General features: G+C 43.5%; 1 protein-coding gene across 2 annotated transcripts; it reads left to right on the top strand.

Moving 5' to 3' along the window:
* Positions 1-885: 885 nt before the first annotated feature.
* MUC13 (mucin 13, cell surface associated) lies at positions 886-20,342 on the top strand. Of its 2 annotated transcripts, XM_066190288.1 has the most exons (16): positions 886-968; positions 3,976-4,038; positions 5,303-5,356; positions 6,010-6,072; positions 6,904-6,960; positions 7,616-7,678; positions 9,211-9,330; positions 10,234-10,340; positions 11,964-12,022; positions 13,374-13,525; positions 14,811-14,936; positions 16,069-16,180; positions 17,264-17,301; positions 17,871-17,958; positions 18,173-18,377; positions 19,261-20,342. In XM_066190288.1, the coding sequence occupies exons 1-16, from the start codon at positions 911-913 to the stop codon at positions 19,309-19,311; spliced, it is 1,416 nt and encodes a 471-aa protein (XP_066046385.1). In that variant the 5' UTR covers positions 886-910; the 3' UTR covers positions 19,312-20,342. The 2 variants fall into 2 exon arrangements, with proteins under 2 accessions (XP_066046385.1, XP_066046386.1); XM_066190289.1 differs by lacking the exon at positions 3,976-4,038 and having other exon boundaries at positions 887-968.
* Positions 20,343-20,737: the final 395 nt, after the last annotated feature.

Raw genomic sequence — 20,737 nt, 5'->3', positions numbered from 1 at the left:
TTAAAAAGTCTCAGTCTCCAACCTATTTTCCCTGCATCACAGCAGTGTTACCTGCTTCTCGGCTTTCTGGGCTTTTTGTCATTTCTAGATCTGCTGTAGGCTTTGTGCTCCAGCCTGACAATCCCTGGTTACAAACATCTCCCTGGCAGGAATACACTTTCTCTCAAGAAAGGGAGGATAAAGACAAAAAACACCTGCTGGCTGTCCTGCCTGCTCCTCCTTCTCTTCACCCACCACTTCAGTGAGCCTGCAACACACATAAGAGGGCAGAAAACAAACCAGCCATGGTCACTGCCAGAAGGGCCAACGTCAGTCCTGCTTCTTTGATGTCAAAGGTGCAGGTGTTTTCTACTTCTTTTTAACCTGTTAAGCAGTAAGAAGTGCTTTAGCATAGGATTTTGCTTATAAGAAAAAAAGTAATTGGAGTTTGAGGAATGAAGCTTGTCTGTACTGGTAATTTATTGCAAGGGAAGTGAGCATGTGGATCACACAAGGATTATCAAGGATAATTAGTGTGCCTTGGGATGGGGTCACCTCTTGCACTTTAAGAACAGACTATACTGCACCCTTCATTTAATCTGCACGGAAGGAGCTGGTACGGAAAGCTGGCAGGGGATAGCTGATGCACTGTCAGTTCCCATGTCAGCTTATTTAGCAGTAACTTCCTTGTGTCAACAGATTTCAAGTATTTATGACTTAAAGAAAGAACGCTGCAGGTCCAGAAATCTCCTCCCAGCCTGAGGAGGAAGAAAAACACCGCTTGAATTTATCATTTGCCACTTGCCACCATGACGTCAGCTCAGGGCTGAGCTCTCTACCTGTGGCTGGGACCTTAAATGAGCTGACGCCAGAAGAGAAAGGCACTCTCTCTCAGGCTCAGCAGCAAGTGGCAGCAGCAACAGAAGTGGCAATGAGACGCTCTGTGCTCCTCGCTGTGTGGTTCGGCCTGGTGTTGAGCCTTTTGAAAGGTAAGAACCACTATCTTCTGTTTTGTGATTTATCAAGGCAGCTATTGTGTGGCAGTGAAAGGATTTTCTAGTACTTTCAGCAGCTGTTGAGAAGCCAGTTGTGATACACAATTTAGCATGTCTAGATTTTGATTAATTAATGATGAAAGATGTCACTGCAAGCCAATGGCTTTCCTTGTTTGCAGAACAATGGAAAATCACTGGTGCTTATGATTAACCTAATTCAGCCTATTCCAAGAGCAGTTTTCAGGACTTTCAAACTAAACCCAGGTAATTCAAGCTCTGTTACAGTCAAAACAAAAGGTGCAACTGTTCCACGCCAGTACCCTTTTGGCCAGAGGCTCCTTAACCAACCAGTCTGGAAAGCAGCTCCCCCTGAGCTGGCTCACAGAGCTTTTGTTCCTTCCTGTTGAAATAAATTAGTGGAAACATCAACACCAGCTTTCAAGAGGGTTGCATCACAGTCTGTTCAAACTAAAGGTGACATTCCTTAAGCCACTTAGTACATTTTCTGGCATTGTGCCAAAATTGGTAGTTGTGGGCCAGAGCCTACAGCCAAACTTGCCTTTTCCTGATACTCAGTGAGAGGTATGAGGGGGTGAAGACATTAGCAGAAGTAAAGCATCTGTGTGAAGAGTTTTGTAGCAACTCGAATCTGTGAGAGACAGGAGGTCCTAGCTAATACGATGATAAAATTGCAGAGATATCAGCCAAATTAAGACCTGTTAAGCTTGCGACTGGTGGCGGACAGTTGTGGGTCTCTGTTGACTACTGTGAATGAACAGATGTATTTCCAGCAATATTCACAGTGTGCTACAGACCAATTTTCAGCTGTAAATCATAAGCATAGAAGTCTTTAAGATTGTCAGTCAGTTGGTTGGTTTTCTGATTGGGGGCTTGTAGGTAACAGCAAGATGTGAAAAATCTTGTGCCAAGACTTACTGAAAGCAATACCCGTTTTTCGCTTGATTAGATTTTGCATCAGGATAGATCTGCCCAGAAACCTTTTTCATTCTAAGCAAACATTGTAAAAGATTTGCAGGATGTGTCCATTTGAATAATACTGACAAAGGCCCTGCCCTGCTCAGCAGCCAGATGTCTCTGTACAACCTTGTGGTAACATCCATTTCTTTATCACAGTGGTAATGCCCAAGCCCATTAACACATTCTGTTTCTGTACACAGAAGGTTAGATCTAGGCACACAGAGCCATAAATTAGCCACCTTTGCCCAGGTTACCTTTGTCAAGCCTATCCACAAGGTTCAATTGCAGCTCATGCACTCTGCTGGCACCACGGATGCTGTTCTTCCTGAGTCCAAAGGGTATTCCAGGACTATGGTTAGCCAGAGCCTCCCAGCTCTAACAGCTGTAAAAAAGCACTAGCTTTGTGACAGGTTGTTGTTCTAACATCCATTGCCTGTGGCCAGCAGAGATTCATATTATTATGGTTATAGGAAAAACATCCATTTACATGAACTGGGCAACAAATAATGCTGTTTATAGAACTCAATGACCAGTGGAGGCAGGAGAATGGGCAGGGACAGGCACAATTGTTCATGTTTCCCCTTCACCTAGAGAAGGCTAATGGATTACTTGTCTTTTGCATGTGTCTTTTCTATGTGAGATACATTAACCCTCAGAAAAAAAGTGTAGAAGATTTTCCTCAATTTGGACTTTCAAAGCCCTGTAAAGCTCCAGAAAAGTGGGGTCTATTTTTCAAATGCCTGCTGAGATGTGCAGAGTGTGGTAGTGACATGGATTTTAGCCCCAAATATATCAGTCTTTCAGCTCCATGCTTTTAATGCTTTAGATAAAATTATGATTGCAGCAGCATTCACATAGAATAAGTAAGTTTATTCCTAACTCATAAATAAGTGGTTAATTAATAATAATACTTAACTAATTCAGATTAAAGTTAGATTACATCATCCAAACTGGCCTTTTGTCAGCATCATATATTTATAAGCAAGACTGGATTGTTATTTGTTATTCTTCTATCTAGAAAAAACAAAACAAACAAACCCCTCAAACCTAAACTCATTCTTTATATCAAGAGTTGAGAATGGCATAGGTTAAATAAAGCAAAACTCAACAACTTTAAAATAAATAACTAAAATATTTTGGAAGAGTAAAAGCAATACCAAAGGCTGAAACTGAAGCGTGAAGAACTATTTTCATCATTTGGCTGATATCAGCCAGGTTTCCCTTTATTCACAAATATTGATGACACAGAAGTAATAAAAAGAATCAAAAAAATGGATACTGTCATAAATGCATAAAGGTGTAGTCAAGGGAAAGAGGGTCTTGATACTGCTGCTGCTGATATAGCAGAAGGAGAATTCCTGGAACAGAAATGGCCTGCTGTCAGTGTCCACATGAATCTGTTACAGCACAGGAGTGTGTGTTAGCAAGGGCAGTCATTCTTCCACTGCTCTGGACAAGTATGGACCGAGTTTTAAAGGATGCTCCAGTAGTGCTGAGTGCAGAGGCTGTGTGCCTGGGGATGGGATGCCTCAGAGCCAGCTCTGACAGCCAGTGCTGCAGGGAGAAAAGTGTGGTGAGAGAAATGTGTACATTTACCTCCTGCCTCAGGCCTGGATAGAAGGGGATCCCTGCAGACATGCCCAGGGGAATCCTATGAGCAGATCCTGCAGGGAGCTGTGCCTGGGGCTGGTTGCTGCTGGAAGTGACAGTTTTGGCCAACACAGCTGTTGGCCATAAAGCACAGATAAGCTGGGGACAGACCAATGTGTGTGAGGTCCTTGTGTTCAAGTGGTGCCACTGGGGGACAAGGGGTCATGGAGACATCAGATGAGAGAGGCATCTCAGCCAGGGAGAGCCAAGAGGCTGGGCAAGGGTGCTCAGGGCATTGGTCGCTCAGTCCCACAAGGATCCCCCAGCATTTCCCTTCTCAGAGGTTGTCCTGCACAGACAGGGAATTCCCCAAAGCTTTCTAAACAGACAGTGCTTGGCAGTGCTGACATGTCTCTTCTCTTCCCTTCATCAGAAAGTAGTGCTGCAAGTGAAGCAGCTTCTGAGCCAGCAGATACAACAGCCTCAGGACCTATAGGTAAGGAGCAAAGCTTTCAGGCTTCCCCTTCTGAAGACAGTTTGGAGTAACCAGATTCCAGGGAGCACTGCAGATACCCAAGCAGGGAGGTGCTCCCCTGCCTGGGTTTTCCCCAGTTCTTCTCCCATTGGAGACAAAGTTACCCAGATCCTGGTCGTGAATAATTTCCACTCTTCCATCTTTCCCTGATGGTCTTTGTTGTAAAGCAAATGTGTTTGGGAAGATTTGAGCAGGCTGCTCTTTTCCTGCTTTTGCCTTTGCCTCTTGCACCAGGCCTGGGTACATAATGATCTGTGCAAAGGAAGCCCAGGGCAGGCTTTTTACCAGGCCCTGCAGGGAGTTGTTCCTGAGGCTGTTGGAGCATGGGCAGGGAGGGATTTGGGGCACAGCCCAGTAGGGAGAGGTCAGGGCCCATGGCTGGGGGCCATGGAGCAGACCCTGCCTGTCATCCTCCACTCCCAGCTCGGTGCTGGGGAGCCCCAGCCAGGAGGGTTAAAGCTCCTGCTGCAATCCCCCCGAGGAGGGGGAACCTACCCAGTCCCTCAGCTCTTGCTCCATGCTGGGCTTGCATGAGCCCAACCCTCCTGCCAGCACTCCACTTCCCCATCACAATAGACCAGCATTGGGAAAGATTGTGTCCATCTGACTTCCACCCGAATGATCGGGAGCCAAACACCTCTGTGGAGGAATACACATGTGCAGGCTCTGCACTGTCTGATGGGTCTACATAGTGCTGCTGATATAGCAGGAGAAGCATTCCTGGAACAGAAATGGCCTGCTGTCAGTGTCCACATGAATCTGTTACAGCACAGGAGTGTGTGTTAGCAAAGGCAGTCATTCTTCCACTGCTCTGGAGGAGTATGGATGGAGTTTTAAAGGATGCTCCAGTAGTGCTGAGTGCAGAGGCTGTGTGCCTGGGGATGGGACCCCTTAGAGCCTGCTCTGACAGCCAGTGCTGCAGGGAGAAAAGTGTGGTGAGCCCACAACTCAGCATTAGTCACCTGGAGAAGAGAGGCAGGGAGGGAACAAACCTGCTACTGGGAAGGAGGAGTCCAAAAGCAGGGTGTGGGAGAAGGACTGTGAGAGAAAAATAACAGCAATTGCAAACGAGGCCTGGGCACTGACAAAAGGCAAGCTAAGGCTGCCCAGAGGTGTGGCTGCTCAGCCACACACAGATTTCACCCCTGCACTTTTCTGAACATAAATTGTCCGGCATGCAAAGAGTTCCCTAGTGCTGCCCTCTCTCTTCTTTCCCCGTCATTAGAGCCTCCTGAAACATCTACTGGTACAACAGTGATGCCAACCCCAACACCTACAGGTAAGGAGCAAAGTCCTCCGTCAGCCCCTTCTGGGAACAGTCCCCGGGAGCTCTGCAGCCCCCACAGAGCTTTACCCTGAGTTCCTCTCCCAGGGGAGACAAAGGTGCCCAGATCAGGCTGTGAATACCTGCCACAAGTCCTTCCTTCCCAGCTGTTCTTTGCTGCAAGGAGGAAGCATTGGGGAAGAGCTGAGGGAGCTGCTCCTTTTGTGCTTGGCACCGTTGTCTCCTGCCTCAGGCCTGGATAGAAGGGGATCCCTGCAGACATGCCCAGGGGAATCCTATGAGCAGATCCTGCAGGGAGCTGTGCCTGGGGCTGGTTGCTGCTGGAAGTGACAGTTTTGGCCAACACAGCTGTTGGCCATAAAGCACAGATAAGCTGGGGACAGACCAATGTGTGTGAGGTCCTTGTGTTCAAGTGGTGCCACTGGGGGACAAGGGGTCATGGAGACATCAGATGAGAGAGGCATCTCAGTCAGGGAGAGCCAAGAGGCTGGGCAAGGGTGCTCAGGGCATTGGTCACTCAGTCCCACAAGGATCCCCCAGCATTTCCCTTCTCAGAGGTTGTCCTGCACACACAGGGAATTCCCCAAAGCTTTCTAAACAGACAGTGCTTGGCAGTGCTGACATGTCTCTTCTCTTCCCTTCATCAGAAAGTAGTGCTGTAAGTGAAGCAACTTCTGAGCCAGCAGATACAACAGCCTCAGGACCTACAGGTAAGGAGCAAAGCTTTCAGGCTTCCCCTTCTGAAGACAGTTTGGAGTAACCAGATTCCAGGGAGCACTGCAGATACCCAAGCAGGGAGGTGTTCCCCTGCCTGGGTTTTCCCCAGTTCTTCTCCCATTGGAGACAAAGTTACCCAGATCCTGGTCGTGAATAATTTCCGCTCTTCCATCTTTCCCTGATGGTCTTTGTTGTAAAGCAAATGTGTTTGGGAAGATTTGAGCAGGCTGCTCTTTTCCTGCTTTTGCCTTTGCCTCTTTCATCAGGCCTGGGTACATAATGATCTGTGCAAAGGAAGCCCAGGGCAGGCTTTTTACCAGGCCCTGCAGGGAGTTGTTCCTGAGGCTGTTGGAGCATGGGCAGGGACGGATTTGGGGCACAGCCCAGCAGGGAGAGGTCAGGGCCCATGGCTGGGGGCCATGGAGCAGACCCTGCCTGTCATCCTCCACTCCCAGCTTGGTGCTGGGGAGCCCCAGCCAGGAGGGTCAAAGCTCCTGCTGGGATCACACCAGGTGTTGCAGGGAGAAAAGTGTGGTGAGCCCACAACTCAGCATTAGTCACCTGGAGAAGAGAGGCAGGGAGGGAACAAACCTGCTACTGGGAAGGAAGAGTCCAAAAGCAGGGTGTGGGAGAAGGACTGTGAGAGAAAAATAACAGCAATTGCAAACGAGGCCTGGGCACTGACAAAAGGCAAGCTAAGGCTGCCCAGAGGTGTGGCTGCTCAGCCACACACAGATTTCACCCCTGCACTTTTCTGAACATAAATTGTCTGGCATGCAAAGAGTTCCCTAGTGCTGCCCTCTCTCTCCTTTCCCCTTCATTAGATCCTCCTCCTGAAACATCTGCTGGCACAACAGTGATGCTAACCCCAACACCTACAGGTAAGGAGCAAAGTCCTCCGTCAGCCCCTTCTGGGAACAGTCCCAGGGAGCTCTGCAGCCCCCACAGAGCTTTACCCTGCGTTCCTCTCCCAGGGGAGACAAAGGTGCCCAGATCAGGCTGTGAATACCTGCCACAAGTCCTTCCTTCCCAGCTGTTCTTTGCTGCAAGGAGGAAGCATTGGGGAAGAGTTGAGGGAGCTGCTCCTTTTGTGCTTGGCACCGTTGTCTCCTGCCTCAGGCCTGGATAGAAGGGGATCCCTGCAGACATGCCCAGGGGAATCCTATGAGCAGATCCTGCAGGGAGCTGTGCCTGAGGCTGGTTGCTGCTGGAAGTGACAGTTTTGGCCAACACAGCTGTTGGCCATAAAGCACAGATAAGCTGTGGACAGACCAATGTGTGTGAGGTCCTTGTGTTCAAGTGGTGCCACTGGGGGACAAGGGGTCATGGAGACATCAGATGAGAGAGGCATCTCAGCCAGGGAGAGCCAAGAGGCTGGGCAAGGGTGCTCAGGGCTTTGGCCACTCAGTACTCAGCCCGACAAGGATCCCCCAGCATTTCCCTTCTCAGAGGTTGTCCTGCACGCACAGGGAATTCCCCAAAGCTTTTTAAACAGACAGTCCTTGGCAGTGCTGACATGTCTCTTCCCTTCATCAGAAAGTAGTGCTGTAAGTGAAGCAACTTCTGAGCCAACAGAGACGCCAACTTCAGGACCTCCAGGTAAGGAGCAAAAATTCTCAGGCAACATCTTCTTGGGACAGCTTGGTGTAAGCAGATCCCAGGGAGCTCTGTAACCCCCTCAGAGAGGAAGGAGTCCCCCTGCCTGGGTTCCCCATATTCCTCTTCCAGAAGAGACAAAGCTGCCCAGATAGTGGCCACGAATACCCTCCACACTTCTCTCTTTTCCTGCTGGCCTTTGCTGCAAGGAGAATGTGTTGGGGAAGATCGGAGGAGGCTGCTCTTTTTGTGCTAGGTGCTTTTTGCCTACTTCTGCAGGCAGGGGTACAAAATGATCCATGCAAAGAGGTGCCCAGGGCAGCCCTTGACCTGGCCCTGCAGGGAGTTGTTCCTGAGGCTGTTGGAGCATGGGCCGGGAGGGAGCTGGGGCACACCCAGGCATGGGGCTGGGGCCAGGAACTGTCTGGGGCACTGTGCATGTGTCTGTCCCAGGAGCTCTCCATACCCCACTGTCCTCCATCCCAGTAGGCTCGTGCAGTGTAGGCCAAGTGTCTCCATTTAATGCTTATTCTCCCCACCACTCTTCCCTGAGGGCCTTTGCTGCAAGTCAAATTTGTTTGGAGGAGTTCAGAATTGTTGTTGCTTTCTGCCTGGGATCTTTTTAATCAGGAAAAAGAAATTTGGCTTTACTAGGTTCTCTCGAAAAAAATATTTGGAAATGAACCTTACAGGAAATGAAAATTCTTTTAGTGTTTTTACCTTTGGGGCTATGAATGAGCATTCCTATTTTTTCCCCCATTTCACAGAAAATGTCTCATCTATGAGAATGTACTTATGGAGTGAAGTGTGAAAAGCCAGGCAGGGTGAAAAACAGAATTTGATGTCTTGGACGAGAACTGTAATTAACATCCTATATATAAGATGTATAGAAATATAACTTTTAGTTACTTATTAACCACTTAAATTATGTATAGATATAAAATACATACTCTAAACCTGTAAAGAATATATATAGTTACTCTGAGAAAATATACTATTATGATTCACTTTGGAGCCCTCATTTTATTAATGTGTCTGCAGTAGAGAACAGTGCTATGACACCATCATAATGAGGCAAGTATGTACCTGTGCAGTGTTAAAGACATACAGGCTATTGTAGTCTGTCTTTCTAACAGTCACTGGTCTTGGCAAGCCTTGATATACTTTCTTTCTTTGATTTGGTTTTAGTTGTATTAAGTGGAGTTGAATTGTGAATGCTCAATGTGACAGATAATGAATTTCAGCCATACTCCATGTCTTCACTGTGATATCCTGCTAGATTGTGTAGGGAAAACAGTTACTACATATTAAACATGCAAGATATAGCTGTATGATCTGCAATTGCATTTATACTCTCTAAAACATACCTGGTAGATTCCTCTAGTAGAAGGATGAACTGTATTTAATATAGTTAATATATTTAATATTTAGTAGAATATATGAACTATTCAATATATGAATTACTTTATATATGAACTGGCTATTGCAAAAATTCACAGAAACCCTAACGTCAATGTCTTTCATCTTGGTATCAGTGGACTTCTGCCATGGACATCCTTGTGGAAGAAATTCGGCTACATGTATTTCCTTAAATAGCACTTTTACTTGTGAATGCAAGTATGGATTCTACTACAGAGATAAGAATTGTTACATAGGTGAGTTGCAGAAGGGCATCAACGTTTTTAGTTACCTGCTCAGGTGAATTTCGCTTCCCATAAAGCTTGTTTTCATGTTATAATTGCATACACAATCAGACTGGAAAAGTGACTGCTGAGTGATTTCTTGCTTTGCAGACAGCCACTCCTACAATGACCTAGATTGCTATCTCACAAATCAGTGTCAGCCAAAGAGGTAAATGTTCTAGGAAAAGAAGGTGAATGTCACGGGTGCTGGAGATTGAAATGAGTGAAAAGCAGGAAAGAAATACAAGTATAAACCTGACATCGATATTAATGGCAATGATTTAAAAAGGACCAAACTTATGAAGACCTGTAAACAATCAGATTGATTTTCCCCATTGCTAAACACTCATCAGAGTCCTGTTGAAATGCATCTCTGAAATGCTTCTGAAGGTCAAGCATGTGAGAAAATAGGGCTTCTTATTTAAGAATCAGCAAGCAGGATTCTCAAATTTACTTGTGAAGCTTAAGAAGCTGGTCGATTCTGAATTACTTTCTCTGTAAACCACAGTAAACCACATTAGCTGTTTAATAGCTGCAAATTTGGAGTCCTTAATAAACATTTTTTCTCACTAAATCCTGTAACACCTCCCAAAGAGTCTTTTAGCTTCAGGTCATGCTAATAGTTTAATGTTATTCAGTTTCATAACCAGGATAGATTGGTTGGGCCCAGGATCCTGCCTTCTTCCCTGGCAGCCAAAGTACATCCCCCATTGTGACTGAATTGATTTGTCCTCTATTGATCCCTCCTGTATATGAAAAATAACACTCATTTTTTTTCTGTATTGTATTTTCCCATCCCTGAAGGCTGGAGAACTCCAAGGTGAAACTGGATTTTCTTGAATGCTTTCTAATTTACACTCTCTGTTCTCATTCCAGGGAAAGTATTTCCAGCGAACATTGCAGTGAAAACACCTTACAGTGGTAGTCTTCAAGCTGTAAATTCCTTGGAGTATGAAGAGCTGTTCAACAATGTGTCAGAATTTGTGAGTGACAATGGTTTTTTTCCCCCCCCATATATTTGATGCCATACTGGATGTCATGCAGACAGAGAGGATACACACTCTCTTTAATGTGGGGCCTTGAAAAGTTCCACTCTACAAGAGATCTACTTCTTTCTAAGAATGCTTCACATTAGTTTAGACCTATTTATGAAAGACTTGAATTTGCCCTCAGATGGGGACATCATGGCTTTTGCTGAAGTGGAGGGAATCCCTGAAGTAATATCTGCATTTTTAGTACTGCTTCTATTCTGGGGAGTTATCACATAGATTGCTCTGCATCTTCCACCATTCCCTCTCCAGATACAATGGGGCTGAAAGAAGGTTTCCAGCCTACTGAGTTTCTGATCTCCTCTGTTTGCAGAAGGCTCAATAATACTCAGTGGTATGAGTAAAAATTAACAACTTCAATTTTTTTTAAAGAAAATTATTGATTCCAGACAGCACAAACTTTTCCGAATGGCTGTCCAGCTGTCTAAATACTTAAATTCAGCCTCTTCCATAAGTCTGCCAGTACTACTATTTTAATGTTATTAGTGAATTGAATATTGCACATTTTTCATAATTCTATGATTATACATAAAATCTGGTAATAGATTTCCTGAAGAAATAAGATGATCAGTTTAATTTATACTGCCAGGTTGAAACAAGTGGATTTGCTTATTTCTCTTTCTGGCAGTAAGGAAGAAGAGATATGCAACTCTACCAGATATCTGATTAAAAAATATCCACCAGATGTTAATCAGGAATCATCAAAAATGGTTATCAATTTCTGCATATTATTATATTGCTTACTATGAATGTTGAATCAGAAAGTGACCAAAACTTGTTCCTCCAAAATGTTAAAAATTTTTTTTCAATTTTTTTGTCCAGCATTTTTTCATGATATAGCTACAGAAGAGCATCATATGTAGGACTAAAATAGATACATAATAGAATGCAGAAGTGAAAACAGCATAGAACATAATCTGAATTTTATTACAAAGAAAGATGGATAGTTTATTCTTCAGTTGAATTAGACCTTAGAATTGATCTTATCTTCTCATGGTGCCTCCTGCTTGTGTGGCAGTTGAAGGCAGTTGCCTCCACTGCGTATTCCCTGCTTCACATGGGATGAGGGAGAGCAGTGACTTTTCTTCTGACCCTGTTCAGCTCCCAATGCTTTCATCGGTGCTTCTCCCCACAAGATCGGCCCCTGATGATCCCACTTCACTGCCTCTCAGGGACAGGTGCCATCTGTGAGGAGGTCGACTTCTCCCTTTCCCCCCTACCTGTACACAGATTGGTGCTGTGGAGTCACCCTCCTAAGCAACGAGTTTGCACAGGGGTGTCTGTAACTATCAGTCAGTTAACCCTAATGCACTGCCTGACTTTCATTCTCTATCCCCCCACTGCCCTCCCATATTCCCTGTTCTTCCATATTCTACAGCACCACCCCACTGTTCTTCTTCTGCAATACCTTGCCTGGTGGATTTAACACATCACTTTGCTTTGTACTTATAGTAGCATATTCTGTATTAAAACGTTACTGCTGAAGCCTCAGTGGTTCATGTGATTTTGGTCTATGTTTCTGCTTGCCTTGAACTCCAATTTCTTTCTCTTTTATAGTTTTCAAAGGCCTTAAAAAGTCTAAACGGCTATATGAAAACTGCCATCGTGGAAATTAAGTAAGTTTGCCGGTTTGTTTTTTGCACAGTACATACTTCCACATACCTCATTTTAATCCGTTTCCCATGAAGTTCTCAGTTCACTAGAAGATATGGGATGAGTTCAGCTCAGAGTGCTTCCCCATAAAGGAGGGATGCTGACCCCATTTTTACCCCAATGTGTCTGTGAAATGGGCTGGCTGAGGCAGCTCCACACTGGAAGTCCTGCTTCTAGCACCATGTAGGATACAGCACTGTGCTGCAACTAGCAGTCCCTGTGATATCTGACATGTCTGAAATTCTAACAGTTAACCCTGAGGTTACTATTACCACTGGGAGTGCTACCCAGCTTGAAGTCCAGTTTAATTTAAAAAGCACCCTCATTACAGGAGACATGGAAAATGCATTTTATTGTGCATTTGTTGGTGTCTCCTGATGTCAGGTTGAGCAAAGATGCCACTGCATGGGTTGTGGTGGCTGTAGCTGTGGGCATAGGTCCTTTGCTGGTCTAGCTAGACCCTGTGAGATGTCCCTCTTTTCCCATCCCCATCTGTTACATGTTACTGTCCCCAGAGCTCTGCCAGCTTCTCTGTTTCCTAACCCCCATGAAGCAAAACCTGGCATACTAGCACACAGTGTCAACCCTTCCAGTGCACCCCAGGGATTAAGCAGCTAAGCAGAATGTTGTTCTAACAGAGTTGTGGGGGCAGTAACTTCCAGCAGAGCAGTTGTGACACCTCAGGGAGCTATAGCAATCTGCCACTTAAGGATTTTTGTGTAGGCATCCTGGCAGCATGAGGTTTAGCTGAAGAACAGGGCAGTCACTGCTGCTCTCCATCTCATGCCAGGGAGGTTGCTGTGTGCTGAACTCAACCTAGAAAGTGTGTAGTTTGCACAGATACCTCTAGATCACAAACAGACCCTTCTGCATTCATTGTGGTCATACCCTGAAATTATCTTCACCACACTTCAGGGTGCGTTCTCCACATTGTGCCTGGATGACACCACAGGCTGATGGAAGCATGTGAAAGTTGGGGTCTAACAGATGAGGTTCTTCACACTGCAGCTGGCTTGGGGTTAAACGAGTTAGAGATGTCAGTTGTGTATCAACAGCACACAAAGGAGCAATGTTGTTATTAAATCCAGCAGCTACCTATTTACACCTGGACCTACTGGAAAGATGGCTGTTAATATATTCCTGAGCCAGACTTATGCTCATTTTCAGGTCTCTTGGCAATTACCTACATCATGGGAAGAAAGAAGCTGGGGGAGAGAGGGAGATTTGGCAGAAATTTTCTCTCATCTTTGCATCTGGTTTGCTATCCATATGGATTATGTGAAACTTTAAAATGGTACTATCTGTCCTTTTCAGATCTCAACAAGAAAGCAGAAGTTCTGTTTCAGTGAATGTAACAGTGACAAACGTGTTCAAGGAGGACTCAAGTGAAGATGAGAAGTCAGTTAAGTTTGCAATAGAATCTGCAATAGAAAAGGATAACCAGTCCTATGTTTATATTTATGATGGTATGTAACTCCTTGCTAGAGAAGTAATTAATCAGCAGAAACAAAGGTTCTTAAAACCTGGTTGGAAAATTTCTGTGGGCATAGGAGCCCATCAAATCATAAGCCTTGTTGATTTTAAGGAGCTGAATGTTCAATCTTGGGTAATTTTGAAGATTCAACCATTCTGCTCTAGGCTCTTTTGTCTTATCAAGGCTTCCTACTTCCTGTGTAAAAAAGACAAGGAAAATATTTATTCCCTGGTAAGCAATGGCGTGTGGTGGTTTTAACCTGCTGAGTGTTAAGAAATGGGAAAAATCAGGATAAAATATATACAGATATATATTGTGCTTCTGAGAACAAGCTAGTATTTTACTGGAAAAATAGGATAAAACTCTCTTTAGACTTCTCCCATAATAAGCCATGATAATTGAAATGAGGGCTCACTGATGAGCTACTGAACTAAGGGATTACTTGATCTAAACCAGTAAAGTCTTGCATTGTTAAAGGTGGAATACTGGGAGAAAGAGCTTCTAATTAAAATAAGGATTTTTTTTTCTCTTTTTAATTTTTTTAAAAATTTAAGTTCCTATTTTGAAATCAGCTTTCTTAAAAGCTCTAGCTAATAATTAAGGATCCACTTCATGGCTTAAAGCCTGAGTTTGGTCTCTGAAGGTGACTGTATCTGCCTCAGCCATGAGAAGGAAATAGGAATCCACTGAGAGCTCCCAAGGCACCAATGCAGTCACATCCCTCTATAGCATGCCATGCACTGAGGTCTTTAAACCATTCCCACCACAAGGACATGGATCTAAAGAGCAACATGCTGGGCAAACAGGATACTAATGCTGCTCATGAAATGAGCTGCATGCCCATAAATGTTTATATCTATCTAGAACTGTATGGGATCTGGGTCTCACATTTCAGTTGTGAAAACAAAAAGAGGACAATAGTTAAGGTTTTTCCCTGTAGGTCTTTTTTTTTTAAGGTGAGTCAGAAAGTTTTCAGAATGTGCACTTAGAGGAAGAATGTCTGTTTTCATAGACTGGAGCCAGGAAGGTTTGGAGGTAGTTGTAGGAGGCTGAGAAAGAGAAGGTCAGAAGCTGTGATGGAAACAGGACCTTAACTGGTAAAGAGCGGGGAGAAAAAAAAGGGCTGGTCTGAAAGACTGTGATATTGCCGTGCCAAGAGAAAGACTTATATTTTTTTCTGTTTAGAATTACTAAATAATTAGTTTATGATTTACTGGGCAAGTGCATTGCTTTCCATGAAAGGGCATTCAGGTTTGCTCCCTGTTTCTCTTTTAAAGAGGCAGACCCTTGTGAAGTTTATCGATGTGATACTAAAACCACAGTGTGTCAAAGGGCCATGTTTCCAGAATGCAAATGCAAACCTGATTTGGAAAAGACAGAATGGGATGATCGTTCTTGTTCAGGTAAGAATCTTGCTGCTTTATCTATTCCTGAAAGGCTGACCTGTTTTAATCTCTTATTCCCTATCTTAATCTCCTTTTGAGAAGGGTGCTGGGCAAATGTGCTGACCTCTAAAAATCAGGGAATGTGCACCCTGTGAAGAAAGTCATAGAAAGACATCCTCATGTTTCACTTTGAACAAATCTATAATTTTATTCCAGTAGAATAAATTATTAAAACTTGATAAAATCATCACCAAAACCAGTGAGTAGGCAAGTCCTTAAACGCATTGTTAGAGTCCTGGTAAGAACTGAAACCTAAACAGATAAAGGATGGAACAAATTGAATCCTATACTTACAGCCGTCTCTGCTAGGACATGTTTTGGGAATAAATTCTACACGTTACTTGAAGGTAGCTGGCAGAACTGGAAGTCTCATGATACACTACAATGACCTGTTAAGGCTCTGTCCCTTGTTCATAATTCTAGGTTTGCATTACCTGGATTTAGACAGGCTTTTGTGAGAAGAATGATTTCTGTCATTTTTGGGAACTGTTAGTTGTTAGGGTTTTATTTACTTTCTTGTTTTGAGTCTTTTAGGGAGTGCCCTGTTTATATTTTAGCTACCCTCCAAAGCCCTGTGATGTACCGAATTTTCTTCAAAATACATTATTTTCTTCTTACGGAAACTAAAATTTTCACACTACAGAAGTAAAAAAACAATGTCAGAGATGTAAGATTTTAAGAAAAACAACAAATAATTAAAAAATCTATGATAAAGTTATGAAAACTGGTTGCAATAAATCCTAGTGAGATGTGATCCAGTGTAGGCCTTTGTGGTCCCATGTTTGTCTTAAAGTGATACAGCTTGCCATGCAGATCATCTACTGTGAGATCAAACTTCAGGCCATTGCTTGCCTGTGGAAGGTGCAGCATAGCCAGATTTCCTTTCTAATGAAGTTGGATGGTTTTAAACACAGCCTGTTTACTTCTGGTTTTGTGATTTTATATTTCAGTTTTTGTTTTACGTAGGTACCGTCCTAAAAAAGCCATTCTGATGCTTTAAAGCACAGGAGAGGGGGGTGTGCATGTTTCCAGAGTAATAAAATAATCTCCTATCTACAATTCACACATGTTTTTCTCCCTGAAAATACAGTTTGCAGTAAAAGCTGTTCTGCAGCGGGACACAAGTACTGTGTAAATGAAGAAGAGGGTCTAACATGCAAATGCATGACTAACTTTAAAAAGGACTCTGGAAGCTGTGTGGCGTGAGTACTCGGCTTTTTATTGCGTTCCTGTGTTGTGGGCAGAGGTAGGGGAGAAGAACGTCGGTCACAGGGTCAGCTGCAATCCAGAAGAACAGGCTGCAGCTAGGTGAATCAGAGAGGTGCCCAAGGGGGACAGCAGGTGGACAAACTCCCGTGGTGTCACGAGCTGTGGCATTTTTACTCCTTGGCATCAGTCTTTTGTGTGCACTCATAACGCCTTGGAGGAAAGGCAGGGAGAGCCAGGGTCACCCGTGAGTCAGTGAAGAGGATAAAGTACTTCACCACATAAACACAAACTACTCCAGCAGCGTGGCTTAGCCATGGGAACTCCTGTGCTGGAGTGTTTAGTAAGCAACAGGCATTAGAGCAAGACGTGCCTCTAATCCCTGGAATGTTTGCACTGGTGTCAGAGGGCACTGTTTCCTGATAACTTTCAGACCTATGTTGTTCCTGCTTGGTTTTCTCTCTGAAATTATTTCTGTCAGCTCAGGATCAGATCAGAACAGAACAGAGCGGTGTTTGCTGGTGAGGCCGAGTGAGTGACTGGTTGTGCTCCACTCTGGTGGATAGAGACACTCACTCCCCATATCCATTAATTCAGCTCTTTTTGTAATTATTACTGTTGCAAACAGAACGTTTCTTACAATAAAATTGATATTTTTTAAATATAAGAAACGACCATGGGAGGAAGATAGAGTTCCCAGTCCTTATAGACCTTATACTGAAGCTTTTGTTAAAGACATTGCATGGCAATTCCAAGTGGCTCAGATGTGCAAAGTTTAGTTCTTTAGAAAAACTAGGTCGTTTTAACATTTTACAGACTGGGAACCGGAAATTTTGAGTTCTGAGATCACCAAGCACTCTGAAAATCTCAGATCGTTTCACTCTAATGAAAGTAAATAATTTAACATTAAGATAAGGTTAAAGAAGAAACCTGTAATGAGCACGCTTTGTGGAGAAATTGCTGACAAAAGGGGGAAATATACTACTGTTTTGTGAGCATAGAATGGTTTGGATTAAAAGAGACCCTAAAGATCATATTTTCTTTCTTTCTTTCCCCTTTTTCTTTTTTCCCTCCTGTAGTTGTCCAGTGGGCTACTCTGGGGAGGAATGCAGTGACAGTAAGTATAAGAATTTCTGATTTTTAATTTGAAAAATACCTAATAATTGAAAAATGCCCAATAATGCTTAATCTGTCTGAGACAACGAAAAAAGTAGTAGCCTTTAGGGGTGCCACCATTCTGCATTTATAGCAGGAAAATGTTAGGGAGAAAAAAAGTGAAATTTCTCTGTTGCTCTATGTGCCTAGGGCATGGGAAGACCCTATTTGACACCTAACTACACAATTTAGCATCAATATGAGCTTAAAAAACCCTGCATCCTCCTAGCTGTTCCTGTCCCTTGCCTATAACTATGTGTAAAACCATTCAGTGCATAGCATTAGGAATTAGAGCTGAAGTCAAAATAGCCATCCACAGAGATGGTCTTTAATGCAGATCCTTAATGTACATCTTTGTGTGTCCACAAAATGTTGTAAGCACCAGGAGCCTGGAAATAAATTCCTTTCCTTCCTTTTCCTACCCTTCTTTTCTTCCTTTCCTACCTTTCTTTCCTCCCTCCCTCATTTTTCAATATCCACTGTGAGATATTAATTGACACATTTCTTGTTTGATGTTTTTTTTTCCCCCAGACACTGAACTCATCCTTATAATAGTGGGCACAGTGCTTGGAGCAGTTATCCTGAGTTTAGTGATAGCAGTCTCTATTGTTTCAGTCAGGTAAGAAATTCTTAAAGTTCAATAGAGACTGCATTGCTTTGTGTTCACCATAAGGGTTTTGCACTAGGTGGGCTATAAAAACCTGTGCATACTTCAGAATGGGACTGAGAATTCAAAATAAGGTGGGAGTGGACAAATCAGTAAGATGGATTTAATAAGTAAGTAGTCTAAATAGTATTTTAAAATCTTCTTTGTTCTTTCATCTCCTCTGAAGAGCAAGACACAAACAAAATCCAGAGAAGAGGAGCCTGATAAAGCCAGGGTATTCCGACATTAATACCTCTGAGGATAGACCAACCATGTTCCCCAGGGTGCAGACCACTTCTGGCCACGCAAACCCAGGATATCAGCCCAACAACCCCTATGAGATGCATCCCACTAACAGAGACCATTTTCCAGAGAGGGATTATGATGATTTGGTAAGTGTTTCACACAGTCCTGTGGGAACGGAATCCCTGAACAGTAGCATTATGGGCTGCAGACATTGTTGGAACCTAAGCTCGCCTCTGTACATCCTCCCTTGGACTAGAAGGTCAAAGTAGTATAAAGGCACCCAAACAACTGTAGCTGCAGCTGAAAAAAAAAATGTCTGAATACAGCAATTTTCCTCCATGCAGAGATCAGCACTCATAAAGGCCTTTCTAAAGCCCCAATAGTCATCCTGGAACCAAAGGAGGAATATGTGAAAAGCAAGGGTCAAAGCAAGAGCTTGGGTGCCCAGTGGTCTGCTGCATCATAGGATATTTGTCTGCGCTGGCCGAACTCATCCCTCAGCACAGCTGTGCCTGCAAGCATCACAGGCTGCTACCACCTGGGTTTCTTTTAGGCTGCTATAGAGTCAACAGGTGCTGCAGAGGCACCTCCCAGCTGCAGCCTCATGCAAGATTCGCAGTCAGTTTAAGCTGGGACTGATGCCCAGGGGTTTGTGTCCTCCCACCTGGCTGCTGCTGTCTCGTTCACAGCAAGAGCATCTGCAGCTGCTGCAACATTGCAGAGGGGAAAGGTGTGAAGTGCCATGAATAATACAGAACAGCTTTTGCACTGCTGTGGCCCAGGGGAGCCTGGTCAGAAGAGGTGTGTCATTATGTGGAAGGCATGACCTAAAAAAAAAAAAAAAAAAAAAAAAAAAAGCCTATTTTATCCTTGAATTCTGCAAGGGAGCTGTGGAGGAAGCAGAGGCTGGAGATTAGCTCAGTTTGAGGTAATAACACCAAGGTTGTGGGTCATTCATGCAAATGTTGGACTTGATGATCTTTGTGAGTCCTTATTTCTCTTCTTTTCTTGTCTAAAAATTCTCTGTAGTATGGAATATCACGGGAGCCAAGGGGCTTTAGGACACAGAGCAGATACTGAGTGACCAGAGCAGCAGAAGGATGGATGATCACCACAACACTGGGTCAAAGCAAAGAATTTCACAGCCTCTCACCAATGCAGTTACTTCAGCAGAAGAGACAACAAAATCCTTAACCCCCAGATTCTCAAGATTTTCTAGAGGAAGACTCCTGCTTCAAAGAGATCATGGACAGCTTTGAAATAAGGGAAAAATGTTAGAGAGTAGGGAGAAGAGGACTTCTTTTAAAAGAACCCGTGTGCTCCAATAAACATTAGACTGCTTTGATGAGGCTAGTACATTGGCAAGAGAGTGAATGTACACAAGATTACAGGATTTTAACCCTGCTGGTTTTCAGTTCTGGAAGATGGTCCAGGCAATATGTGTGATGCTGAAAAACATCAGTACCCAGAGCTTCACTTGGATTTGTGCTCACTTAATTTGGACTACAGCTTTGGGCAGATGAAAACTGTTTTTCATGAGAACCTGACCTGCTTCACTTTACTATATTAGATACAGGTTTTTTCACCCTCCTCAACCAACCAATATTTTCCATCTGAAAGCATTCTGTTCCAATCTCTGCTGACATGGGTTGTGTGAGACAAAGGCAGTTGTCTGACCTTTTCCACAGCCTTCGTTCCCAATACAATGGCAAGATAGAATATCTTCAAACAAATACTATTCTGCTTCATCTTGCAAAACTGCATTGATTTTACATTTTTAGGTCCTGTGGAAAGTGTTAGCATTTCTTTCTTTTGCAGTCTTTATGTTTGAATGATAATAAGCTTGGTGTTTGGTTTTTTTTTTAATTTCTTACATACAGTCAATAAATCTGTCTGTAAAAAATTTATATTTTACTGCATTTTAATGAGTGTACATTATCTATTGACTGGCATTAATATTATAGTTATATAAAATACTTACATGCACACATCTGTACATATATTTATAGACTGCAATCATTGAAAGCATCATTTAATTCTGTTGTATTTTGTGGTTTTGTTTTTATATATGCAGATTAACTTTTCCTATTAAACATTATTTTTTCTCAGTACCAAGGTTTTCTTATGTTCCTCGCAGTGATTTAAGTGTTTTTTTTTAAAACTCCAGAGACTATTTTATGTTAAAATTTGTGCAATTTAGAGATGAGTGTGCAAAGACTGGTTACATCAGCACCCAGCTTTCACTCAGAAGTTCAGAAATGTTATTAAGTATTAATGAAGTTAAAATGTTTATTGTGAGACTGGCACTGATATTCAGTGGTGGCTTTTGGAGGGAACTGGGTAGTTAGTGCAGCTGGATCTCCTTTGAAAATGTAGGACAAGCTGCTCTGTCTGGTGGCAGATGTTAATGGCCCAGATGAAAAGAAGTGTCTTTCAGTTTAAATGACAAGTCTGAGGGTCCGTGGTAGAGAACACTGTGTGTGGCTGCAGATATTACCAGGATGTC

The sequence above is a fragment of the Chamaea fasciata genome, unplaced genomic scaffold, assembly GCF_029207755.1.
Source record: "Chamaea fasciata isolate MVZ Bird 193981 ecotype frontalis unplaced genomic scaffold, bChaFas1.0.hap1 SCAF_8, whole genome shotgun sequence".
Lineage (NCBI taxonomy): Eukaryota > Metazoa > Chordata > Aves > Passeriformes > Sylviidae > Chamaea > Chamaea fasciata.
Note: the sequence above shows the minus strand (reverse complement) of the source record. Positions and strands in the feature narration are given on the sequence as shown.